General features: G+C 45.6%; 1 protein-coding gene across 3 annotated transcripts in view; it reads left to right on the top strand.

Annotated features, from left to right (window-relative positions):
- OXSR1 (oxidative stress responsive kinase 1) overlaps positions 1-26,581 on the top strand; it is an 87,514-nt gene that overhangs the window by 43,520 nt on the left and 17,413 nt on the right. For all 3 annotated transcript variants that reach the window (XM_081882477.1, XM_081882478.1, XM_081882476.1), the window contains exons 4-7: positions 3,917-4,058; positions 17,566-17,621; positions 23,567-23,676; positions 24,973-25,074. In XM_081882477.1, coding sequence (XP_081738603.1) covers positions 3,917-4,058; positions 17,566-17,621; positions 23,567-23,676; positions 24,973-25,074 — 410 coding nt within the window. The remainder of the gene's footprint in view (positions 1-3,916; positions 4,059-17,565; positions 17,622-23,566; positions 23,677-24,972; positions 25,075-26,581) is intronic.

Here is a 26,581-nt window from a genome sequence, read left to right as displayed (position 1 = left end):
TGATGGGGGTTGTAGTCCTATAGGACCTGGAGGGCATTGGATTGGGGACAACTAGTGCAGGTGGATAGTGGTGCACTTGAACCCTCTTCCTCCTTCAGGAAGTTCAATGTGGCACACGTGGGGATTATCCCATACAGTGGTGCCCCGCAAGACGAATGCCTCGCAAGACGGAAAACCCGCTAGACGAAAGGGTTTTCCGTTTTGGAGGTGCTTCGCAAAATGAATTTCCTATGGGCTTGCTTCGCAAGACGAAAATGTCTTGCAAGTTCCTGCAGGTTTTTTTCCCTTTCCCCCCCCTTTTTCTCAAGCTGCTAAGCCGCTTATCAGCTGATCCGCTAAGCCGCTTATCAGCTGAGCCGCTAAGCCGCTTATCAGCTGATCTGCTAAGCCGCTAAGCCTCTTAACAGCTGATCCTCTAAGCCCACTAAGCCGCTTATCAGCTGATCTGCTAAGCCACTAAGCCTCTTAACAGCTGATCCGCTAAGCCCGCTAAGCCGCTTATCAGCTGATCCGCTAAGCCGCTAAGCCGCTTATCAGCTGATCCACTAAGCCGCTAATAGCGCTAATACGCTAAGCCGCTAATTGGCTTGCTTCGCAAGACGAAAAAACGCAAGACGAAGAGACTCGCGGAACGGATCATTTTCGTCTTGCGAGGCACCACTGTATTTATCCTCTTGACCATCCTGGGAGGCAGGTTGGGCTTAGAAGTAGTGATTTAGCCCAGTGCCCCCTGCTGACCTTCATGACTGGACAAGAATTTGTACCCAGATCTTGCTGCTCCAAACCCAGCATAGTTCATTATACCAGGCTGCTCCTAGCTCACCAACTTGAGGAGCTGTTGGTCATTCTAAGTATGGGGTGATTTCAGAGCCTTCTCCCAAGCAAGGCATTAGCTGGAGTTTTCCTGCTTAAATACAGTGTTCTCCCATATATCCCTGTTCCCTCAGCAGGAGGAATATATTTTCCAAGAAGAAAGTGTAGGAAGGGAGAAAATATGGTTTGTTTGTGTTACTACTACAGTGGTGCCCCGCAAGACGAATGCCTCGCAAGACGGAAAACCCGCTAGACGAAAGAGTTTTCCGTTTTGGAGGCGCTTCGCAAAACGAATTTCCTATGGGCTTGCTTCGCAAGACGAAAATGTCTTGCGAGTTCCTGTGGGGTTTTTCCCCTCCCCCCTTTTTCCCAAGCCGCTTATCAGCTGATCCACTAAGCCACTTAACAGCTGACCCGCTAAGCCTCTTAACAGCTGATCCGCTAAGCCGCTTAACAGCTGATCCGCTAAGCCGCTTAACAGCTGATCCGCTAAGCCGCTTAACAGCTGATCCGCTAAGCCGCTTATCAGCTGATCCGCTAAGCCGCTAATGGGCTTGCTTCACAAGACGAAAAAACCGCAAGATGAAGAGACTCGCGGAACGGATTCTTTTCGTCTTGCAAGGCACCACTGTAGTTATGTCTAAGAATACAGTACTCAGCCCAGAAACTGGTTGTTGGATTAACACATAAGTATTGCAAATAAAATTAAGAAATAAAATAGGTCTGGACAATCAGCAGAAACAACCCCCCCCTTGTGTTTTTTTTAAAAAAGGTGGTTTCTTGCTGTTTCAGCTCACTGATTTTAAAACATTCTGCAAAGTGAAAAGCACAGGAGCAAGTCAGGCAGTTTTCTTGGGTCAGTTAGCAGCACCGTGTGGTAGTCTTGCCACAGTCCTGAGCCACTGATGAACGCTTGGGGGGGGGGTCAAGGGTGTGGGTGGGTGCTTATGTGAAAGCACTAAAGCAGTCTTGTCTATGCCATACCTTTGACGCACATTTCCTCACACCCAAATAATTCAGGGCACTGTGGTTTGTTAAGAGTTGCTGGGAATTATAGTTGCCGTGAGGGGCAAACTACAGTGCCCAGAATTCTGGGAGGGAAATAATGTGCTTCAGACGTGTTTTAAAAGTTGTGTGTGTGTGTACACGCAACCTCAGTGCAAAGCCTATACAGTCATACCTCATGTTACGTTTGCTTCAGGTTACATCTTTTCAGGTTGCATCCCGCTGCGACCCAGACGTACCGGAAAGGGTTACTTTCGGGTTTCGCCGCATGTGCAGATGCGCAAAATGACGTCACACGCATGCGCAGAAGCGGTGAATCACGACCCGCAGACGCACAGACATAGGTTGCATTCCTTTCAGGTGGCGAACGGGACTCCAGAACAGATCCCATTCGCAACCAGAGGTACCACTGTAATGCTATGTGGTGCTCTGGGTTTTGGTTAAGGATATGCAGGAATTCCTCAGCAGTCAAAAGGAGGTAGGAAAAAATCACCTCAGGGTAGAAAGTTTAGGAGGAGGCTGGGTTGGTTCCAGACTGAGCCACCTCTCCTTCCTGCATACACGTTTATCGGGTCTTAGTGGTGCTAACTGTCATTCTGGATTAATCAGCAATCCAAAATAAATACTGTTTAAACTTAATTTTCAAAGGGGGTAAGTCTTAAGGATTCTAGGCTTTTGAAACTCCCTGAAACAAGCCTGGGCAGGCAGTCTCCCCCACCGTGTGACGTTAATCCCCATGCTAAGCACAATGAACTCTCTGTAACTTTTATTCCAAATTAAATTGCTGCTGCGATATCTGAGGCCTATAAGCACCCTAAGGTTTTTTATTGACCTTTTCAAATATATATATATTAAAAGCTAGATTAGGACCAGCTCTTGGCACACTTTGGGGATGGTGGCTGGATTTCCTAAATCCTTTCCACAAATTACTGTTGCCGACACTTTGATTTAGTAGCATCGTCACATAAGTTGCATTCAAGTGAAAGAGAGAGAGAGAAAAAGAGAGAGGGAGAGATGGGAGGTGCTGGGCAGAACTGGTAGCTCAGCCCTAATTCTACCTGCTTAAATGTCTCATGCAAGATTCTTTATTTCAAGGGCTGCAGAACTGGTGCTTCTGCAGGTATTGTGGGATACCCAGTTCCAAAAATACCTGCCCATGAGCTGTGCTAGATTCAGCTGATGGGAGCTGAGAATCCCACAATAGCTGGAGAGCCACAAGTTCCCCACCCCTGCTTTCCTTTCTAACAGCCTTTCCTTGCTCCTTTTACTCATTCGATAGTGTGGTCCAGCCACTACAGTCCAAGGGAAACCTAAGCTATGGTTTAGCATTATGTCCAAACCATAGTTTAATATCCTTGCCCTCACACTTGGGTGTTTGTGCACACCTGTGCTGGGATCATACTTACAAGGCTAAACCATAGTTAAACTCTAATGTCCAAATGCAGGCAAAAATATAGCAAGCAGTAGTTTGTATACTCCCATCGTTCAGCACCCAAACCATGGTTTGACCACATATAACAGGCAGATCATGGTTTGGAGCTGCTTGTTTGCCTTTCTTCTCAGCCATTTCTGCATTCAGCATTCAATAATTGGGAGGCAGAGCCATGGCAGGAACACTGGCTTGGCAGAATGTTTGAACAGAACAAACCACACTTGGCACAGGCCACAGTTTGCCAGCCTACATGGTTTCTGAATCTGGCTTCCCAGCTAACTGCAAGCTGTTCATCTGTTCAGAAATTACACCAAACTGCAGGTAAAGCTTCCTTGAACTCTGGTTTCACTGATGTTCTAGAACTGAGCCATGAGACAAGTAACTTAACAGGACTTGCCAATGCAAACTGGCAGCTGTGCAGGAACTATGTTCCGTGGGGGCTTTCTGTCTCTGAGTGCTGGGCACAAAGAAGTAAGCCCATTGAAAGGCGTTCAAGAGCATTCATTGAGCGAGGTGCAAATATCATTAGGTGGCTTACGAGTCACCCATTCCCTATCAACCGCATGAAGCTGGATGCAAATGAGAGGATGAATATCTTGAGATAACTGGTGGTGTAATCAAGCGCTGCCCCCAATTTTACTAACACATTTCTTCCCTTCCATATAGGGTCTGTTCTGGATGTTATTAAGCACATTGTGGCAAAAGGAGAACACAAGAGCGGAGTGCTGGATGAACCCGTGATAGCCACGATCCTGAAGGAGGTGCTGGAAGGACTGGAATACCTGCATAAAAACGGACAAATCCACAGGTGGATCTCTTACTGCATTTATAACTTGCTGTTTTATATCGTGCTTCTTGTGGCATCAACGTGCCTCCCAGTCTGTTCCTTTTGTGTGTGTGAGGCAGGTCATATTTGTTTTCATCTGACATGTTAAGAGCAGTGGCAGAGGCAAACTTGACACACTCTCTTTCTAGAACCGCCTTGCAAGCCTGAGTCACAATTTGAATACAGGACCCAGTGTTTGGGAGTGCCCCTGTGCATTGCACCTACTTTAGCACTTCTGACACATTTTGCGTTTGCTTGTTGTTGGTCTTGAATTACCTTATTTTTTGCTCTATAAGACTCACTTTTTCCCTCCTAAAAAGTAAGGGGAAATGTGTGTGTGTCTTATGGAGCGAATGCAGGCTGCACAGCTATCCCAGAAGCCAGAACAGCAAGAGGGATTGCTGCTTTCACTGCGCAGCGATCCCTCTTGCTGTTCTGACTTCTGAGATTCAGAATATTTTTTTTCTTGTTTTCCTCCTCCAAAAACTAGGTGCGTCTTGTGGTCTGGTGCGTCTTATAGAGCGAAAAATATCCAGCCATTTACTGCACTCATACACTTCCCTACTGAGGTTTGAAGGCTTATTTTTATTAATATTGTCTCTGCTTTTAAAAAATAAAACAAAATGCTGAACTGGTCCATCAAGCTCAGCACTGTCTACACTGGCTGGCAGTGGTTCCCCACTTAGCAACAGCCTTTTCCACCATTGACTACAGCCTGCATTGCAAAATACCGGTAATTCTATGAAATAATGCATTTCTGAAACTTGAAGATGTTTCCACCCTCTCATTTTCCACTGGTCAGTCCATTCTTTTGATCATTTCTGGATTCCCCCTCTCCCAGCTTTTTGCATGCTGAGAAGTACTGCCAATTGCATCCACGCTTGCCAGGTTTATGTGTTAAGTTTTCAATGCACGGGTGCCTCCAAAGACATCTGTCACCGTATAGAGACATTTTTTTTCTTGTGGACCAGCTCCAAACAGACGTTGTTCTTGGGGTGCATCTGTTTGCCTGCTTAGAGGTGGAGCTGAATCGGAAGAGGAGTTTCAAGACTTTGTGGAAGAAATAAGCTCCAAGCAGCTTATCCAAGTTAGCACAATAAAACGATTGTTCGGGGCCTGTGCAGCGGAAGGCCTGAGTCATAGCTCACACCTTTAGCCGAAAAGCAGCCCAGTACCATTAGAGCCATGGCGTGGAGGCAGGACAAATGCCTTTAGTACATCTGACCAAATTTGGCAGCCAGCTTATTGGCGGAGTGAGAAGGGAGTGTCTTTCTGGAGTGGAGGCTGCCTTCCCCCTTAGTTATCGTATGTTTTGAGAGGAGACGGTGGGAAGAACAGGTCAAGCTGTTAAAGGAGTGCATTGGCAGGAACCTGACGTGTTTGTGTGAGAGAGGGAGGGACAGAGAGAGACATTAGACTCTGCAGATGAGTGTTAATTTAAACACTCTCCTTTCTTTTAATATAAGTTTATGGAGTAAATGGCTACATGTGGCTTTCTTGTCTTAACATTTTCAAAGATTAAGCCATATTTGCTTTTTTTTTACCCTTAAAAAATGTACTGGTTTCACTATCCTCCCTCAAGCCTTTAAGGGCAGGAGAAGTATAAATTTTACCTACTACAAGCTTAAAGGTAGGACCCAGTACACTTTATAGCATCTTGCATTAGCTAGTTACTTGCTGGGCCTCCTACAGGAGTTCAGGGTATTTAAAAAAAGGGGGTGGAGGGATTTAGGTATTTGTTTGCTGGGTTTGAGGGCTATTTGGCCTTCTCAAGGCGGTTCACGTCACAAAGAATAGCATATGACTTTCACAATAAAAGTAATTCAATTTAAAAGAGAACAACAACAAAAACTGCAGCAGCAAATGAAATAATGCGTAAAAGTTCAGAGCGGCCTCAAATTTAATCAGTTAAATCTTGCTGGGCCTGTGGGTGTAATTAGGCCTAGTCTGGGTCCAACTGGCCCACCAGGTTGTTTTCCCCAAACCGTGGCCACCTGCCCCTAACCCAACAACAGATTTTGAGCAGGCAAGGACGTGGCTACAACGGAACGACTAGGAGCTTAAAGCGTGCACCCCATCGTTTCTTTGCAAGCTCACTGTCAGTTGCAGCCAACTGATTGGCACTGTCAGCAAGTCCATCAGGGGCATCTTTAAGGGGGATTGCTGTGAGCTCCTTTGAAGTTCACTTTCAGGTACAGTTTGGATTCCAGCCACACCTGCAAGTGGACTTCAAAAAGGCTTGCAGTTGCTTCCATTCAACTGCCAAATTGGCCTTCGGTGGGTGGGTGAATCAAGGACCTGGCCAATTGGTCCAGTTCAGTTCCCCACATCTGAGATAAAGTAGGGCTGGGCGATATCTGGTTTTCAACATCTCGATATTTTGTTGCTGTTGTTTAGTCGTTTAGTCGTGTCCGACTCTTCGTGACCCCATGGACCAGAGCACGCCAGGCACTTCTGTCTTCCACTGCCTCCCGCAGTTTGGTCAGACTCATGTTTGTAGCTTCGAAGACACTATCCAACCATTTCGTCCTCTGTCGTCCCCTTCTCCTTGTGCCCTCCATCTTTCCCAACATCAGGGTCTTTTCCAGGGAGTCTTCTCTTCTCATGAGGTGGCCAAAGTATTGGAGCCTCAGCTTCAGGATCTGTCCTTCCAGTGAGCACTCAGTGCTGATTTCCTTCAGAATGGAGAGGTTTGATCTTCTTGCAGTCCATGGGACTCTCAAGAGTCTCCTCCAGCACCATAATTCAAAAGCATCAATTCTTTGGCGATCTGCCTTCTTTATGGTCCAGCTCTCACTTCCATACATCACTACTGGGAAAACCATAGCTTTTACTATACGGACCTTAACATCTCGATATATCAGCAGCTAAACATTGCAGTATATGGATACGTTGCAATGTCTGAAATAAGGATGGAGCTATGTAAAGGCATTGGCTGGCTTCATGGTTTCCCCAACATTGTGATTTTTGCAGAACACACCCACACCCCATGATTCACACTATATTATCCATTCAAAATTTATGAAACCAGTATCATGATATGGACTTGAAACTGTTTTTTGGATGATATATCGCCCAGCCCCAAACACATCGTGATTCACGATATATCGCCAGGTCAAAAACTATGAAATCAATCACAAATATGGACTTCAAACTGGTTTTGGATGGTATATTGATATATTGCCCAGCCCTAAACAGGATAAGGGAGAATTACCCACCATCTGATGCAAGTGACTTCTCTCTTCCTTAACACTGGGCTTCTTGCCATTAGCAACATTTCCCCCAAGCTTCTTTGGCAAGGGTTTAGGGGAGATTTGGCTTGGGAACTTTTGTTTGCTGTGGAAGACAGCCCAGTTGGGAAGCTGCCATGCATGCTGGAAGTTCTAGGTTCAATCCCCAGTATTTCCGGGTAGGACTGGGAAAAACTCACTGCTTGAAACCCCAAAGAACTGCTGCCAGCCAGTGTAAGCAGTCCTGACCTAGGTGGCCCAAAGGTCTGGCTCAGATTAAGGCAGCGCCCTATATTCCTGTGTAAAGTGCTGCAGGTGAGCAATCCCTGTTGAGCATCCAGGTAATACACTTTGTACCACCTGCAAACTCCTCCACGGTCTTCAAAGGTTGCCCTGGTGTGCCATAGGTGTGTTGCACTGCGGTTAATCCCAGAGGCTTTGAAGGCCACGGAGTGTGTTCTGTGACTAAGGAGGGGGAAAAGGAGACCCACTCCCAGGCCTGAGTGACAAGAGTCAGTTGATGTGTTAAATATTTTGCACCACTCCCAATTCTGGACACTTGACTTGTCTTTGCATTTGTTCATGGATTACCATGTGTCCAGTTGCTTGATGGATGATCCTCTATAATCTGTAACCAAAGCAAATGGGAGAGCTGCTGGGAAGTTACTGGGCAGAGTTTGAAACTTAAGCCCTTTCAGGTGCTGCTGCTTTTTCTTTTTTTAAATAGCTTTCTGACAAGCCAGTCATGGTTAGCTTAACTGGATGGAAGTTCTTGTTCGTTCTCTCTCATTCTCTCTCTCTCTCTCTCTCTCTCTCTCTCTCTCTCTCTCTCTCTCTCTCTCTCTCTCTCTCCTGGATGCCTTTGAGCTTATGATCAGCTCTTGTGTAACTGAATATTTTGACAAGCTTGGAGAGGAAGCAATAATACTATGTGTGTTGTTGTTTTTGTTTTTCAAAAATGCATCTTAGCTTCGGGAGGTTTTCCTTTTTGGTATGCCGGATTGTTGGGGCTGCACACAGGTGCACTCTAAAGTCGGTCGACATGGCTGAAATATAAAGGTTTGCTTGGGACATTCTGAAAGCTGACCGGGGTACCATTGAAAGTGAGCAAACGTAGACTCAGGGCCTAAATCTCTTGCAGCAGAGGAGGGAGATCCTGTGGCTGCCCCAGATGTTGTTGGACTCCTGGTGCGGTTGGTTCAATGCAGCATGGCCAATGTCTAGGCACGGCAGAAGCTGTAGCCCAGCAACACCTGGAGGGCCACAGCTCCCCCACGTTGTCCTACAACTGTGTTTTGGTAGCTTGGATCCAGCTGTGCTTGGCGGTGAAACAGCCTCTCCGCTCTAGAAATGGCTCACATGGAGGGACAGTTTCACACATTCCTTGGTGGTGCACCCAGTGTTTGAAATTTGCTAGGTTTCAAGCGCATTTTGCACCCGGCTATCAGCCGCTTGCGACCAAGTGAACATGGCCAGGCGCCAGGATGGCACTGGATGTCTCCGTCACCTGGAGGTGTGTGTCTGGGGATCCTTGGATCTTGCCTGTTTTCACACACCAGCAACACACCCTGTCGAATTCTATCTGTGGTATTTTATCTGCACAATCAGAACAAATCTCAGGAATCAAAAATTTGTGTTCAATAATATGACTTTCAAGCCGCCTGGCCCCAAAATGGCAACTAGGCATTTTGGTGACTGTAAAAGGTAAAGCTACCCCTGACCATTAGGTCCAGTCGCGGACGACTCTGAGGTTGCACGCTCATCTCACTCTATAGGCTGAGGGAGCTGGCATTTGTCCGCAGACAGCTTGCGGGTCAGGTGGCCAGCATGACTAATCCGCTTCTGGCAAACCAGAGCAGTGCACGGAAATGCTGCCTACCTTCCCACTGGAGTGGTATGTATTTATCTACTTGGACTTTGATGTGCTTTCGAACTGCTAGGTGGGCAGGAGCTGGGACCGAGCAACAGGAGCTCACCCTGTTGCAGGGATTCGAACCGCCAACCTTCTGATCGGCAAGCCCTAGGCTCTGTGATTTAGACCACAGCGCCACCCATCTCCCTTGGTGACTGTAACCCTGGTTTAATGAGCCATTTGGTGCCTAGCTTATATATCATGAGTTTCTATCACTGGGCACACCCAGCCCTGGCAATGGGAGATGCAGCCCATCATCAACATGTGTGGCTGTAGGAGACTGCAAGCTTGTGTTTTTCTTGCTTTCGTGTTCTTCATAAGGCATGGCAGCAATCACCAGCTCATGTGCTTCGTTGGAAAGGATTGGGATTAGGTACAGTTGCTTTGTGCCCTGTTTGGACAGAGGCAACATATTTCTGCCTAATGGGTGCTGAAGACCACTAGGGGTGGCTGCTTCCACCTTGCTCTGCTTTGGAGATTCCCAGAGTGGCACAGAGGATGTTGCCTTCCACAGAGTCAGACCAATTGGCCCACCCAGCTCAGCAGCTTTGCAGGTTTTGAGGCAGGGAGCATTGCCAGCCCTGTGTGCTGGCCTGTGTTCTGATCCCACAGGGCTGGTTTTCTGTTTTATATTTTCCCTAAGTCTGGCTATCCCTGGTGATCCCAGGGAAGACAGAGGAAAACTTTTCCTGACTGCATACGTACACCTCCTGAGAATATTGTTTTCAGAATCTGAGTAATTCAAGACATTGCGATTCTCTCTCCATTCTGCTCTATGAAGTTTCCTGTCGTTGTAAAGTGTTGACATTTGTGCATACTATTTTAATTGTTTGGTGTGTGTTTTTTTTAAAAAAACCTTCCCTTTCCCCCAAAGAGCCCTGCAGGGATATATATTTTCCCACTGCTTAAATGCGCTCCTTTCTCCAGTCTCTCCTCCTTGCATGTCAGAAATTCCAAATCTGAGCTGTGCAAAATTGGAAAAATGTCAGCTGTAATATTTGATTCCTCAAAAGATTGGTCAAGGCCCCCGGAAGCGTAGGAACAGAACGCGGCTCTTCCCCTGTTGGATGCCTACTCATATTTCTGGGATCCTGAGTAATGCTTTGACAAGATTGCTCACAGATGCTGCAGTTGGGAGTGTGCGTGTTTTTAATTTTGAAGAAGAGGAAAATTCATTCTCCACAGAATTGCTATGGAGACTATCAAGGCCTGCAACTCTTGTGTTAACCATTGTCTCCTGTGCGATTCTTTTCTTTTCCCCATCCTCTTTCCGGCATCAGATGGTTTTTGCTTCAGAGGAGTTTAGAGGAGAAATCCAGTGGGAACAAGGAGGTCAGGAGAAAAGATTAGTGGGGAGGTTGGCATAAGAATGTGGAACCCGGTTTCTCCTCTCCTCTTGGTCTCTGACATCTTTCCGCAGGGCCTGCAAGACGGAGCTGTTCCGCCAGGCCTTTGGCCGGGGTCCAGTCTGGCTCCCCCTTTCTCCTTATAAGAACTTGCATGAAAGTGCCCCCACTTTTCTCACAGGCTCATATAAGATCAGTATAAACAGTTAGGCCTGGTGAGCATTTAAGGTCCCCATCCCTAATTTGCGGGTTGCCATCTGATTAGATTTCACTTTGATTCTGATTTGATTTTAGGATGTTTTTTAATTGGTTGCTTGATTTTATGGTAATATGTTATATATTTGATGTTAGCTGCTCTGAACCCAGTTTTGCCCGGGGTATAAATAAAATTTATTATTATTATTATTATTATTATTATTATTATTATTAGTGCTGCTTCAAGGCCTCCAGAGCTTAAAACTGATTGAAACTTGTTGCCGGTTAACAGCCTTTGTGAAATGTAGGGGCTGCTGCAGGCACATGCTGTTAACCACGATGAAGGGATTTAAGGGTTCATGGGGTTATTTGAGTCTAGCCCCCTCTTGTCTTGGGGAGTGGATTTCCACCCTCCCCTTGGCCTTAACCTCACAGATAAGGGCTGCGTTGGCACCGACCTTAACTATGGATAAGGCTAACCCAGTTGGCTCTTTGACTGTGGAAAGACCATAGCTCAGAGCATAGCTGTCAACCTTCCCTTTTTTTGCGGGAAATTCCCTTATTCCAGCACTGTTTCCCGCTGCTATCCCGGATTGTTCGATATCCCATAGACTGTCCCCGGGACAGGTGAGGCTGCTGATCCCTTATTTTCAAATCTGAAAGTTGACAGCTATGGCTCAGAGTGAGAGCAGTTCATTCAGAAGGTCGCAGGTTCAATCCCTGGCACTTCCAGTTGCAATGGCAGGTGATGTGAAAGCCATCTGCTGAGACCCTCAGCGCAAGGCTCGCTCATGTGGTTTCCTCTAGATCAGTGGTGTCCAAGCTTTTTTCAAAGAGGGCCAGATTTTTCAAAGAGGGCTGTGAGAGCTGACCAAAGGGCCAACCAAAGTTGTTAACCTTTTCCTTTTTTTTATTTTATCCCAGGAAATAAACTGCCGCAGGGGGCCAGATTAAGGGACCGGCGGGCTGTAAAATGATGGTTTAGAAAATTAAGGGGTTTATCAGCTGTAATGATTAAGTAAAACGAAAAGAAAGCTTAAAAATTAAATGAAAATTAAGGGAGAGGATTTGTTGAATTAATAATTAGAAATTGGAATACAGAAAGGGGAGGTATGAGGAGGTCGGGGAAGTAAGTTATAAGAAAATAAGGGAACGAAACTTTACTTGTTTTTAAATAGTTTTTAGTTTTGTATTTTGTTTTTTATATTTTTTATTTTTTGTGTTTGTTTTGTTTTTATTACTGTTTTTTTTTTTAATAACTTTTGAAACTTCAATAAATATCTTTAAAAGAAAAAAATAAGGGACCGGTGGGCTGGATCAGGCCCCCAAAATGGACTTTGGATATGCCTGCTCTAGATATAATAAAATTTTTATTATTAGTTTTATTATTTGTACCCTGCCCACCTGATTGGGTTTCCCCAGCCACTCGAGACTCCATCTCCCATCAGTGTGGTGAAGAATTAGTTGCTCTTGGGTTGGATATGTGCAGAGGCAAAGGATGTCTGGCATGGAAGCCAATGTTCAACTGGATGGTTGGCTCCACTGTAACATTGCCCCAGGTGCAGCTCTTTCCTGTTGCTCATGGGAATAAATGGCTGCCCTTCAGTTATGTGGGGCAAAGCAAAAGGGTGCGCATGCAGGCGCCATTGGGGTGGCAGGGCTGCTCCTGCCACTAGTGACCCCTGCCGTCAAGAATCACATCTGCTTCAGGGGTGGCGAAATTGACATGCTTAATAAGAGAAATTCATTGTTAACATTTACTAAAGGTTAGAAACCACTCAGAGACTGGAAAAGAAATAGTGACATTTGGATTTGAGAACTGAAGATAATTGTTTATAGAAAGTGGCTTTATTAGGTGTCATAGTGGAGTGGATGAAGTGAATAATGTTTATAAATAGTGGGCAGATGAAGAATCGGAAGTTCTATGCTTAACTTATCTCTCATTTTTCTCTCTTTTTCTCTCTTTTCCACTTTCTTTCTTTTAATTCCTTTGCAGTTCCTTTTTCTTTATCTCTTTCTCTTTCTTTCTTTTTTGTTTTCCCCCTCTCTCTGTTCTGCCTCTGGATTGTTTTTGTTTGAACAACAACAACAAATATTTGACAATAATCTTTTGCATTTTTCTAATAAATTTTATATTAAAAATATATCAAGTCTGCTCTAATGTCCATCCAGAGTTCTGTCTCGTGGTCACACAGAAGTGCAACCGGATATTCTGATAGTCAGCCCAGCATGTTAGGAGCATGCTCTCTCTCACACACAACGGTAATTAACGTGTGTTTCGGTGTATAGATTCTTGGCATCGTTTCCTCTGGCCAAATTAAAAGTTAGGCCATTGGAAATTTATAGCTTACAGTTCAGATACATTAGCCATTATGCCCAGATGACTCTAGCCCACTTTGACAGCCGTGCATTTGTACTAAGCGCTCAGACAATGCGCAGAAAAGATGGATGGCGTATGTCTAGGTTTACTGTAATTGGAAAGAGCCTAACAAGCTTTTGCTACTTTGGCAGTAATGTTTGGAGTCGGAGGGGGCCAATTACTCAGCCATTAAGAATGCAGCGGAACATATTATCTCTCCTTGGTCTATAAATAGCATTAAAAAAGAAAAAGAAAACTGACGTCCTGCATTTGTGTTGTGCTTTTGGTGAATCTAAGTGCACTCTCCCTGTTCCCCCCCAAGATTAGAGGAGAAAACAAGTAAATGGGTTTTATTGGAAGTGTGGAGTGGGTTGGTTGCAGTCTGATTTGGGTATGGCTATAGCTGAATACATGGGTTTTTATTGAACACCAGTTGCCGGAAACAGCAGGAGGGGAGTGTGTTCTTGTGCTTAGGCCCTGCTTGCGAACATCTTCACTTAGACCTCCGATTGACCGCTGTGAGAACAGGATACTGGACTAAGTTGCCTGCTAGCCTGATCCAGCACACTCTTCTTATGTCAAAATATATTAAAAAATAAAAAAAATGGTCCAGTAGCACCTTAGAGACCAACTAAGTTTGTCCTGGGTATAAGCTTTCGTGTGCATGCACACTTCTTCAGATACCTAGGATAGGTGGATCGTAGAGGGTTCTTAATTCTAAGACCCTTAGGTATAATGTCCAGGTTCTTGCAATTAGTCAGAAAGGAGATATCAGTCTGTACCAGTGCAAGTTTCTTTGGGAGGTTGATGGACTTTCACTTCATGCGCTTCAATGTGGTGCCTTCCATGGTTCTAGAGTCAGATAGGCAGCCGGGTTGGTCTGACGCAGTCAAAATATATATAAAAATTAAAAAATTGTCCAGTAGCACCTTAGAGACCAACTAAGTTTGTCCTGGGTATAAGCTTCCGTGTGCATGCACACTTCTTCAGATACACACACATATGCCCATGCACAAAAATAAGTTGTGTGTGTATCTGAAGAAGTGTGCATGCACATGAAAGCTTATACCCAGGACAAATTTAGTTGGTCTCTAAGGTGCTACTGGACAATTTTTATTTTATATATATATATATATATATTTACTGCGTCAGACCAACACAGCTACCTACCTGACTCGTCTTATGTCTTAGGGAATTTCTAAAGGAGAGAGAGAGAGACGGTGCTTTGTGACTTCTGGTCTCATATTCTGGAGCTCAAACAAAGCCATTAGTTAGGTCCGGCTCAATTTCCTCATTAAAATCTTTGCACACCGTCTCTCATACTGTAAGCGTCGTTTACACATCATGAAAAGCAAAACAAAACCCATCTGCAATAAGAAGACCAAAAGTTGTTTGTTACGATGCGGGAAAACATGAAATAAACTGTTAGAAAGAATAATAATAATAAAGTAAAACAGCAGAGCAGATGATAAAAGTCAACACACCATTAAGCAACATTTAAAAATGGTTCTGATAAATTGTACCAGTGTTAAGAACAACCCCTGCAGCCAGTATGCCATGCTGGGAAAAAAGCGAATAGTGGTTCCAAAATTTTGAAGATGGGTGTCTTCACCTCTTAGGGAAGATTTGTGGTGAGCTGGGACATCACTGGTGCTCCCTCAAGAATTCTGAAGCGTTCAATGGAAATTCCCTTTTGTTCTGGAGAGGAACCAAGCTCTCCCCCTCTCCCTGGGTTATGAAACAAAATGAAAACAAATAATAGAGCCATTATTCTGAGGACAAAAGCTTTTGCTACTCTTTGGCACTTGCTGGAAGTAAATAGATGGGCCGCGGACAAAGAGATACAATGAAGTTTCCTTCTGTGTAATATTAAGCAAGCTGGTCCATGTGTTTTTTATTAAAAAAAAAGCTCGTTGGAGTGTGGTTTGCGTCGTTTAATTTGTACACAGGGAGTTTTGCTGCAAGTTCTGGAAGTTCTTTTGGCGTTCTTTAAACCCACGGTTTAAATGCGTCTTTAAACCCACGGTGGGAAGGCTGGACATTTCATCGGCTTTGCATCCAAATGAGCAAGAAGGCATTTTGGGATCCCGGGATCAGTGTTAAAAACTCAGATATATAAACAAGGTGCCAAATGGATCCTTAAACCAGGATTACAGTCACTAAAACGGAATGCCTAGTTGTGATTTTGGGGCCAGGTGGCTTGAAAGTTGTATTTTTCAATATGACTTTTTAGTCCTGCAATTCATTATGACTGCATAGATTAAATATAATGACCAGAATGTGTTGCTTTTCAACATCCAATAATTCCCAGGCAGGCACCTCCAGATGGTAGAGACCATGGGTAGGCAAACTAAGGCCCGGGGGCCAGATCCGGCCCAATTGGCTTCTTAATCCGGCCTGCGGACGGTCTGGGAATCAGCGTGTTTTTACATGAGTAGAATGTGTCCTTTTATTTAAAATGCATCTCTGGGTTATTTGTGGGGCCTGCCTCGTGTTTTTACATGAGTAGAATGTGTGCTTTTATTTAAAATGCATCTCTGGGTTATTTGTGGTGCATAGGTATTTGTTCATTTTAAAAAATAAAATAAAAAGTCTGCCCCCTCCCCAAAGACATTGGATCGGCTCCCTGCTGAAAAAGTTTGCTGACCCCTGGTGGAGACATCCGGCACCATCCAGGCACCAGGCATCTTCACATGGTCGCAAGTGGCCAATAGCCAGGTGCAAAATGTGCCTGGTGAACACTGCACAGGATTGCTAGAGGAGAAGTCACAGGAGATGGCGCCAAACTACCCCAGCCCTCACCTTCCCGGGGCCCTGCAGATGTTTGGAGCTATGCTTCCCACCAGCAAGTTGATGGGAGTTGTAGCTGGAAACATCTGGAGGTTGCCAGGTTGCTAAAGTTGGACCAGCTGTTTCTTTCTGCGTACGACGGCTTCGCTGAGCTCACAAAAGGAGCATTCAGCGGTTGGGAGGGGACAGGGTTCTGCAAGAAACCAGCTTTTTGCGCTTTGCAGCATAATTCCAGATCAAAATCAAATGAATGTCATGGTTGCTTGTATATTTAATCCTAAGGTGTGTTTGACTGGTGGGGTAGATTTTACGCACTTTCCACTTGTTTGTTTGTTTTCCTATGCCGCCTTGGGTTTTTATTTTTTTAAAGGTGGAGCAAAAGTATTTATGAAAATTAATTAAACTTTTGTGAATGTGAACGAATGGATACATGATCATCAGGCATGCATGAAGACAGGTTTCTGCTCCAACGGCCATACCTGCTTGATCTCAGAAGAAAAAACACCCCAGTTAAGAGAGGGAAGCAGAGACAAATGATGGGAGTTGGAGTCTATCAGCAACTAGATGACGCTATACAGTGTTACCTTGGGTTAAGAACTTAATTTGTTCCGGAGATCTGTTCTTAACCTGAAACTGTTCTTAACCTGAGGTTAAGGTACCACTGAGGTACCACTTTAGCTAATGGGGCCCCGCGCCGCCGCAGCGCAATTTCTGTTCTCATCCTGAAGCAAAGTTCTTAACCCGAGGTACTATTTCTGGGTTAGGAGAGACTGTAACCTGAAGCGTCTGTAACCCGAGGTACCACTGTATTGGGTAGCCCTTGACCTAGAGCAGTCTTTCCCAAAGGTAGGACCTCAGATGCCCCGTCACCTCTGACCATTGGGCTATGCTGTCTGGGGCTGATGAGAGTTGTAGACCAACAACCTCCAGGGACCCAAAGTTGAGAAAGGATGGCCTCTGGAGCATGGTTTTCAACTGAGGGCTTCTGATGCAGCTATCCAGGTGATGAAAGTTTGGAAGGTGGTGAAAGTTTGGAAGGAGGCATATTTCCTTGCTCCCGAAGGGGCTGCAGAGCTACAAGGGGCTGGGGAAATGGGGTCAGTGGTTTTATGCCTATAGGGCAACCTTATTTTATATATATCAGGTGAGTAGTACAGTGGTACCTTGGGTTACAGACGCTTCAGGTTACAGACTCTGCTAACCCAGAAATGGTACCTCGGGTTAAGAACTTTGCTTCAGGATGAGAACAGAAGCAAAGGCGGTGCGGCGGCAGTGAGAGGCCCCATTAGCTAAAGTGGTACCTCAGGTTAAGAATAGTTTCAGGTTAAGAACGGACCTCCGGAACAAATTATCTTCTTAACCCGAGGTACCACTGCATTTGCTGAGCTATAAGCAGAATTATCAGATAATTAAACTTGTTGCATGTGCTTTCCATAATTTTCGCAGGTTTGCCAAATTTAGGTCTCTCTCTCTCTGCGGCTGGAACTTTAATTTGAATATTTACAACCTCAGCAATGGCCTTTTGCATTGAGAAGATAATGTTTGGATCATGAAGCAGAGTGTGGCAGGAGAGAATGGAGGGGCACTTCACAGCTTGTACTCACTGTGTATATCTTTTTGTTTTGTCTCTTGCTCTTCTCTTCCCGCTCCTCAAAAGGGACGTGAAAGCTGGAAACATCCTTCTAGGAGAAGATGGCTCGGTCCAGATTGCAGGTGAGCCTTTTTATAATTATGATTATAATTATCATTATTATTATTTGCCATGTGGTTTGCTCTCTGCTTCCATGCCAGAGAGAGAGGACCTTGAGGACAACCATCTTTCAATATGACATGGAAGAGGGAACAAGCTTGTTTTCTCCTGCTCTGGAGGGTAGGACACGAACCAATGGCTTCAAGTTACAAAAAAGGAGATTCCAAATAAACATCAGGAATAACTTTCTGACAGTAGGAGCAGTTCGATAGTGGAATGGACTCCCCTGGGAGGTTGTGGACTCTCCTTCCTTGGAGGTTTTCAAGCAGAGGTTGGATGGCCATCTGTCATGAATGCTTTAGCTGAGATTCCTGCTTTGCAGAGGGTTGGACTAGATGACTCTCAGGGTCCCTTCCAACTCTTAACTTGTAGCTCCACTATAATTAATTGGTTGTTAATCGCCTTCCACGTATTTCCCAATGCGATGTACAAAATATAATAAGAACAGCTTAAAAGCCCTGGGGGTCCCTTCCAGCTCTATGATTCTATGACCCTGAAGACCATGGCATGGGGGGAAGGGGGAAACAATGTGCCATAGGTTCCCCCTCCAACATGGGGAGTCAGTGGGGTGTGAACACATCATGCCCAACCCTTAAGGGCATTGCATCAGCCCCTCCCACCCCAAGAGTTGGTTGTCAAAGGCGGGCGTGGAGCAGCTTTGTTAGGGTGAACCAGGGGTAGGGAGCCTCTAGACCTGGAATCTGAATGTGGCCCTCCATTGCCTCTATCCGGCCCTTGGGAAGTCTCCCCAGGCTGTGCCCCACACAGGCTGTGCTTTACACCTCAGATCTTTTCCCCTGGCTGGAATGTGTCCTTGAACTTCAGTAATGCCCCTTACTCTCCTGGATGAAGGGTACAGAGAGGTGTGTTGAATGTATGTAGAAACTAGCCTACCATGCAGTGGCGTAGCATGGGGGGTGCAGGGGGGTCCGGCTGCACCGGGCGCAACATCTGGGGGGGCGCGCTCGCACTCGCAGCTCTCTGCCCCCTGCTAAAATCCACGGGTTAGGGGGCGCAAATTACTTGCCTTGCCCCGGGTGCCGACAACCCACGCTACGCCACTGCTACCATGTTAGGGTAACAATGAAAATTTGCTGCTGCGCCCACTTTCCCCATAGCCCTGCCCACCACTGGGATGTGGCCCCCGGAAGGCTCCGCGGAAGGGAGTGTGGCCCTCAGACTGAAAACGATTTCCCACTCTTGCTGTGCCGTCACACCCTTGAACTGCAAAATCTGAAGTGGCTTGCTTGCTGTCCGATTCTGCTCTTGTCTAGGAAGCCTTGTCAAGAGCAGTTTGGGTCCGCCCAGTTTTGTCAGAGGAAGACCCTCGCTGTTAGCCTTCCCCTACTCTGTCTACGCTGCCTGGGTCAGATGTCTCCTTCCTTGGGTCCCCTTTTGCTCACCTTGTCTGGCAAGAGTTTTCTTTGTGTTCTTGCCAGTAAACATTGGCTTGGGAGGCAAGATAGTGAGGCAAGGAGAAGAGAAATGAAAAAGAGCTGGTCCCAAAAACTTTATTGCATTGCCTGGTTTCCAGTGTTGAAAGATTTGGGTGAGAGGTCCTCTTCTCCGTAGAATTCCAGTAAAGAAAAGGAAGGCTCCTCTCATTGCAGGGATTTTGGGGGGTGCGTATGAACCAATGCTTTGTCTTGCACCTCTTTGATCCCCCAATCTATGGACCTTCTGTGGTTTATTACAACAGAGCTCTTTCAAGGATTCTTCTGAATGCGGGCGTTTTGCTCCCCCCCCCCCCGCCTTTTATCTGCAGAGGTTTATCAATTTACACTCAGTGGGCACTGGCTGCAGTATAAATTAAGGCTGCCTGCCTCTTTGTTTCATCCTCTTCCAGAATCACTTAGCCGTGTGAGATCATCTCAATATCAAAATGATTGTACAAGCAACTAGATTTGCCTTTTAAGCAACCTCCTGAATCCTTAATGATGCTTTGACCGGAAATCTATTGCCTATGCCCCAGAAGGGTCTTTGTGTTGAGAGTTAATAACCCTGTCCTTACCTGCGTCCTTTGATAATCTTATCTAAAACAGTCATGTGCCCCATTCATGTTGTATTTGGATAAAGGCGGAACCTACTGAAGGGTCTGTTTGTGTTGGATTAAACAGCTGTGCGAGTGCCACAATAGAGCCTAAGCTCAGAAAAGCCACAGAATTCAGTCCTGGTTATTTTTCTCCCTTTCTCCCCCATTTTTGAATTATTTATTTATTTGCATTTCATGGCTGCAAAGATAATGTATGTCTGCAGTAAAAAAAAATAAAAAATAGAGTAAAGAGTATGGACATTTGTTCATACTGATTGCAAAATTCATTTAGCATGAATTGTGTTTCTGTCTGAATGCACAAAACTATGGAACTAAGTATAGTTATAGGCTTGTTCACACGAAGGGCAGGTGAGGGGGTTAGTGTAGGATTATGGAATCATAGAATTGTAGGATTGGAAGGAATCCCAAGGGTCATCTAGTCTGACCCCCTGCAATGGAGAAAGCTCAGCTGAATCATCAGTGACAGATGGCCATCCAACCTCTGCAGACCTCCAGAGGTTGTTAGGGCTCCAACTCCCATCATCCCAGCAAACATAGCCAATAGACAGGGGTGCTGAGGCAACCTCTGGAGGGCCAGAGGTTCCCCATTCCTATTTCAGAGCATCCTTCAGTTTAAAGATGTGAATGTGGCAGGCACCATATTGCATGTGTCTCTGCAGAGGATTTGAACACAACCCTTAGGTTTTCCAGAGTTACTGTTTGTGATGGGATATTTTAATTCAGAGCGAAGCAAGTTCATTCAGCCTCTTGGCTACATACCTGGGGGTCTAAAGGAGTGGTAGGCCGAAGATTAGCTGTAGAACGTAAGCTAAGCTCTCCTTGATGGGGAATGGACTCTAGTCTGCAACTTGATTTCCCATCCCTTGACAAAACGCTTAGGACAAAGATCATAAGATGCTGGTATCTTGCTACTGCCTTCAAGACCCACAGCCCGTGAATTCCCATTGACTATCATGGTTGAAAGACATCTGTGGATCCCCAGAAATAAAGAATGCACAAGATTCCACTCCTGGCAGGCTCTCCGAGAGGGGCTACGTAAACGTAGAAAGCTGCCTTGTGCAAAGACAGCACCAGGCAACTTCAACAGAAAAAAAGCATCCGACAATGTAAAATACGACTTCTACTCTTGGAACTGCCCAATCTTCTACAGATTGAGTTTCTTCAGCTCTTTTCCAAGGATATATTGCTTTTGCAACAGATTGTCCTTCTCGGTGGCATTTCAAAAGCCAGTATACCCCAGGTAAGGATGGGAATGTCTGCTGCCTGAAACCCTGGAGAGGAGTAGCCTGTCAGTGTAGGTGGTCCTGATCTGGATGGGCCAATAGTCTGACTCTGTGTAAGTTAGCTTCCTTTGTTCCTGCGAGTTACTGGATTGACAAGCTGTCTCCACCATACTCAGGCATTCGAGACGAACAGTTTTAAATTGTATGTTTCCTCCCCCTGGAATAAAAGTTGATTACTTGTGCTGTCAAAGTGATCTTACGTTTAGACAGTCTAAATGTGCAAATATTAGGAAACTCTTCTGCATTGAAGACGTCCCTGTAAATGCAAGTCCACACTTCAGGGAGAAGTGAGTTAATTATTTCCTATAAAAAGACTTCTTGCATAATACTTAATTGAGGGGGGGATTCTCTGCAAAGCATCGACTTCTCTCCTTGACAGTTTTGCTTGTAGCATCCACAACAGCAAATCCATTTGTTGTGGTGAGACGTCTGCTAAACGACGAGAACTTTGTATGGTAGATTTGGGAGTGGGCATCTAGAGAGCTGAGGAGCTGCAAATGTCGCTGGTGAACCTCTGGCGTTTCCCCTTTTTCTTTTAACATTACAATGATGGGCTTCTCATGGCTGATTTTATGGCATTTACCATTGTAGCTCCATGAACAGAAGGCTGCAGTTCTCCTTGGGGAGTGAACAGAAATGTGGAACCCCAATTAGGGGTTCATAATGTAGTGTGTTAGCTTTTTAGTGGCTCAGGCAGAACTTGGCCTAAATCAGAGAGAGAATCTGCCTAGCAAGGTCAAGGGGAAAGGCCTGACTCTGGCCAGCTTCATTTCCGCACAGGAAGTCCCCGCATCGCCTGCCGGGGCTGAGAGGACCCACTTCCTGGGTTACACCCTCTCCTTTGCGGCTGAAGGTGAGTGACACCGCAGTATTCTGCCGCACTTCCCCTTGGTTTGGAAATACTTTGTAAAACCTGCCCTCTCTTTCATCCTGCAACTGGCTGTAAAGAAGTATGACAGGGTAATTAGTATGCTTCAGTTGTGATGTGTGGCTGCTTAAAATGCATGCATTCCATGCAAGGCAGATTTGTCTCGGAACAAGATATCTGACTCCTCCCCCTCTCTTTGTTCTTAGAAACAATAGAAGCTTCATAAATCTTGTGATCGGATGATGTGGGGTTTCTGGGGGTGGGATCTGAGGATCTGTAGGGTCCTGGCATTATTGCTAGGGCTGTTGGTACTATGTGCCCCAACAGATCCTGCTTTCACCGAGTAAAAGCCTTGAATTTTTGCCACCTCTGCAAACATGCAAGCTCACAAACTTCCCCCCTACTGCTTCTGATAGGGATTTTGGATGGGGGCTGCAACAAAATGTTGCAGTGCAAAGTGCTCTCTCTTCAGGATTCCAGCTGCTCTGTTCTGATTTCTGCCCCCCTCACCCCAGCCATTCAGTCATCATACTGTGGCCGCTAAGCATGGCCAGTTCTCATTAGGCTGCTTTGTGGAGCTCCAAGTATGTTTTTGTACTTCTGAAGATCTTGGCATCCCCTACCCCCCCCAAGCCTGTTGATGCCTCCTTTGTGTGGATGAGTGTGTGGTGAGTGTTTGTGCACGCACACTATTACCTAAGCAGCAGCACGCATGGAATTGTAGCATTGGAAGGGACCCCCAGGGGTCATCAAGTCCAACCCCCTGAAATGCAGGAATCTCAACTAAAGCATCCATGACAGGTGGCCATCCAACTTCTGCTTAAACACCTCCAATGAAGGAGAGTTCACTCAGCAACGTATCAGAATCAGTGGGAATGCTCTGGCATACTTGCGTTCCAATTGTTCATTGGATGTGCTGGGTGCTGAAATCCAATCCCTGTCCACTGGAAAGCATTTACAGCAAGCCCTTCAGCTCTTGATAATTCATTCAGGCATTGTCAATATATTTCCAATCCTGTCTCCGGAATCATAAGGTATGGAAACCTCCCCCCCTTTTTTTAAAAACAAAACCTTTGTTTGACAAAGCTGAATTCTCCTAAACTCACAAGTGGTGGGTTTCCCTCCATCTCACACTGTGTAATGTGTGTAATCTGTTGTGTTTTTTCTTGCAACTGATAATGATTTGCATGGCCTGATCCAGTAAGGGTTCTTCTTATGTTCTTGACATCTGATACGTTTTAAAATGCTTGCTTGAATCACAAATCTTGGCTACCTTGAAATTCATAAAAGTGGATCCTTCCTGTCTCCTAAATCTGTTGGTGGCTTGTTCACTCTATGGTACTTCTTTAGCTGGGTGCCAGTGCAATAAAAGAGGTTGTTTGTTTGTTTTGGCTTCCTACGTTATTATCATAGGTGTGCAAGTTGCCACATTTCCCTTCAGACCAGACTACTGTCTGAGAGCAGATAGCAATACTATGCGGCTAAAGCAAAGACATGAATTTGTTCCCTGGCCCAGCCACGCTTGGCTTGACAAACTTAACAACTGGGTAACTTCTCAGCACTTGTGATTTTCTTCTGCCCCATTCGCAGATCAAGTGGGGCGACAGCTGGGAAGCACGCAGTGCAAATGGCCAAGGGGTGCTGTGTGTCCGTGTGTCATTCAGAAACTCCTCCTTAAAACTTAATTCTTTTTCAACATTTCAGATTTTGGTGTGAGTGCTTTTTTAGCCACTGGTGGCGACATCACCCGCAACAAAGTGAGGAAAACCTTTGTGGGCACTCCTTGCTGGATGGCACCTGAAGTCATGGAGCAGGTAGGGAGGAAAAGGGAAAAGCCTTGTTCAGAATGATTGATCTGCAACTTCTGCTTAAGGACTTTTGGCAGACAAGTGGATAGCTCAGTTGGCTGGAGCGTGGTGCTGAAAACACCAAGGTTGCAGGTTCGGTCCCCATATGGGGCAACTGTATGTTCCTGCGTTGCAGGGGGTCGAACGAGATCAGTGTTTCCCAAACTTGGGTCTCCAGATGCTTTTGGACTACAGTTCCCATCATCCCTGACCACTGGTCTTGCTAGCTAGGAGAATAAAAGAAATAAAGATGATAAAGCGCATACGATACGTTTCCGAGCACAATTCAAAGTGTTGGTGCTGACCTTTAAAGCCCTTAACGGTCTTGGTGCTGTATATCTGAAGGAGTGTCTCCACCGCCATCGTTCAGCCCAGACACTGAGATCCAGCACCGAGGGCCTTCTGGCAGTTCCCTCACTGCAAGAAGCCAAGTTACGGGGAACCAGGCGGAGGGCCTTCTCGGTAGTGTCACCTGCCCTGTAGAGCACCCTCCCATCAGATGTCAAAGAAATTAACAACTATCTGACTTTTAGAAGACATCTGAATGCAGCCCTGTTTCGGGAAGTTTTTAATATCAGATGAATTACTGCATTTTAATGCTTTGTTGGAAGCTGCCCAGAGTGGCTGGGAAAACCCAGCCAGATGGGCGGGGTATAAATAATAAATAAATTAAATAAATTATTACTATTATACGAAGCTCATTGAAGGTGCTGCGTTAATATTTCTTCAGAAGAATCTGGGATCGTTTCCCTATATTTGGGACAGTTCTCTCTCTCCCTTCCCCTCCCCCTGCCTGCCCATTCCAGCTGCATAGTACAATATGAAGCCGCCACTCTTTTAGTGGAAGAAATAGCTTTTTCCTTCCAGAGCAATGCTGAGTTAGTGAAGCAACACACTCCTATGGCATTTGCAAAGATGTCAATTTTTCGACGAGTCCAGGGGCAGTTAATTCCTCCCGTTTGGCCAAAACTCTTAAAGTGTAGAGAATACGCAGTGTCTTTTCTCTGCCGTTGGGAAAGAAACTCAGTGTTCTGGATAAGATGCCTGGCAACAACTCATTGCCAGAAAAGAAACGTCTTTCTTGGGATATGGATTATCTCTGCTTCGTGATAGCAGAGCTGAGCAGAGCTTCTAGGTATGATTCCAATCTACCATTAGTATGGAGTTGGATCAGTTTTGTGACCAAGAATGCAGGAAAAGCCTGGAGGCCTATGTAGGTGAACTGGAAAGAAATGCCTTGTTAACCGTCTCTTCACTTTCTAGGTGAGAGGTTATGATTTCAAGGCGGACATCTGGAGTTTTGGAATCACGGCAATTGAGTTCGCGACAGGGGCAGCTCCTTACCACAAATACCCACCCATGAAGGTGAGTCACTGATTGACTAGTTCAGATAACTGTGTTGGTTCCTAGGAATCACCTGTGTTCCCCATCCCCCCCAAAACCCAGCATCCTAGAACATGCTGCTTCTGGAAGTAAGCGATAACCTGAAGGGGTGGCAGTGGGGAGAGCTTCAGAAGCTTGAGTTTTGTCAGTGAGGAAGGAAGTTGGCAAGCACGAAGCAAAGCTGTATTATCAGAATGCAGAGCAAGCGTCACGGCATACATAGGTTGGAACTGTGCTTTACCAACAGGAAACCCCGAGGCTTCCCAGAAGCTAATCTGGGGTCCCTCAATGAGACGATTTGTGATGGTGGGTCAAATTCCTGAAAAAATTGCCTGCCTGCTGCTGATCTTCTCTTCTTAAAAGATCTACATTGGCTCCCAGTACGTTTCCGAGCACAATTCAAAGTGTTGGTGCTGACCTTTAAAGCCCTAAACGGCCTCGGCCCAGTATACCTGAAGGAGCGTCTCCACCCACATCCTTCTGCCCGGACACTGAGGTCCAGCACTGAGGGCCTTCTGGCTGTTCCCTCACTGCGAGAAGCCAGGTTACAGGGAACCAGGCAGAGGGCCTTCTTGGTGGTGGCGCCCGCCCTGTGGAATGCCCTCCCACCAGATGTCAAGGAAATAAACAACTGTCTGACTTTTAGAAGACATCTGAAGGCAGCCCTCTTTAGGGAAGCTTTTAATGTTTAACAGACCACTGTATTTTAATACTTTGTTGGAAGCCGCCCAGAGTGGCTGGGGAAACCCAGCCAGATGGGCGGGGTATAAATAATAAATTATCATCATCATCATCACTTGCTTTTGAGACACTCAGCAGCTCAACCTTTCTGAATGTACTCCCCATGCCAAGCAAGCCCTTGATTTCTCACTGGATTCCCATGTAGACTCTTCCGCAACCCCTCTCTCTTTCCTTTACTTGAAACCTTCCTTCTTTTATCCAGCATCTCCAAATGGTCCCTCCCAGGCTGCATCTAGAATTCTTGCCTCAATAATTAATGCAACCATTAATATTTCAATTTATACGCTGCTTTTTGACCTTCCGGAAACCCTTAAAGCAGCGAGCTTGAGGAACGATATAGCCCTATTCACAATTAAGAGAAAACTATAAATTCAAACAATTTAAAAGCAGGAGGTGACCTAGCTTTTATGCCAAAATCTTGCAGTAGTCCTCAAACCCTCGACCAACTAAGGCTTTGGACCAAACTAAGAAGGCAAAACAAAGTGAACTACAGTAACATTAGTGGGAGCACCCCTAATTCCATCACTGATGTCTGATGTTGTGGTTTCACCTGGCTGAGCTGGTTTCCCCCATTTTCCCCGTCCTTAACACTTTGTGTGTTTTCCCCATATGTCTTTTTTTCTTTCCAAAAGCATAATTCCTAAAAAAAAGGGGGGGGAGCTTTAATCCCAAACATGTGTTCATCTAATTGCAGCTTATTTTTAAATTGCCGGGCATTTTGTGCTGGGACCTTCTCTTTTTGGAAACT

Source organism: Podarcis melisellensis, assembly GCF_964234715.1.
Source record: "Podarcis melisellensis genome assembly, chromosome: 12".
Taxonomy (NCBI): domain Eukaryota; kingdom Metazoa; phylum Chordata; class Lepidosauria; order Squamata; family Lacertidae; genus Podarcis; species Podarcis melisellensis.
Note: the sequence above shows the minus strand (reverse complement) of the source record. Positions and strands in the feature narration are given on the sequence as shown.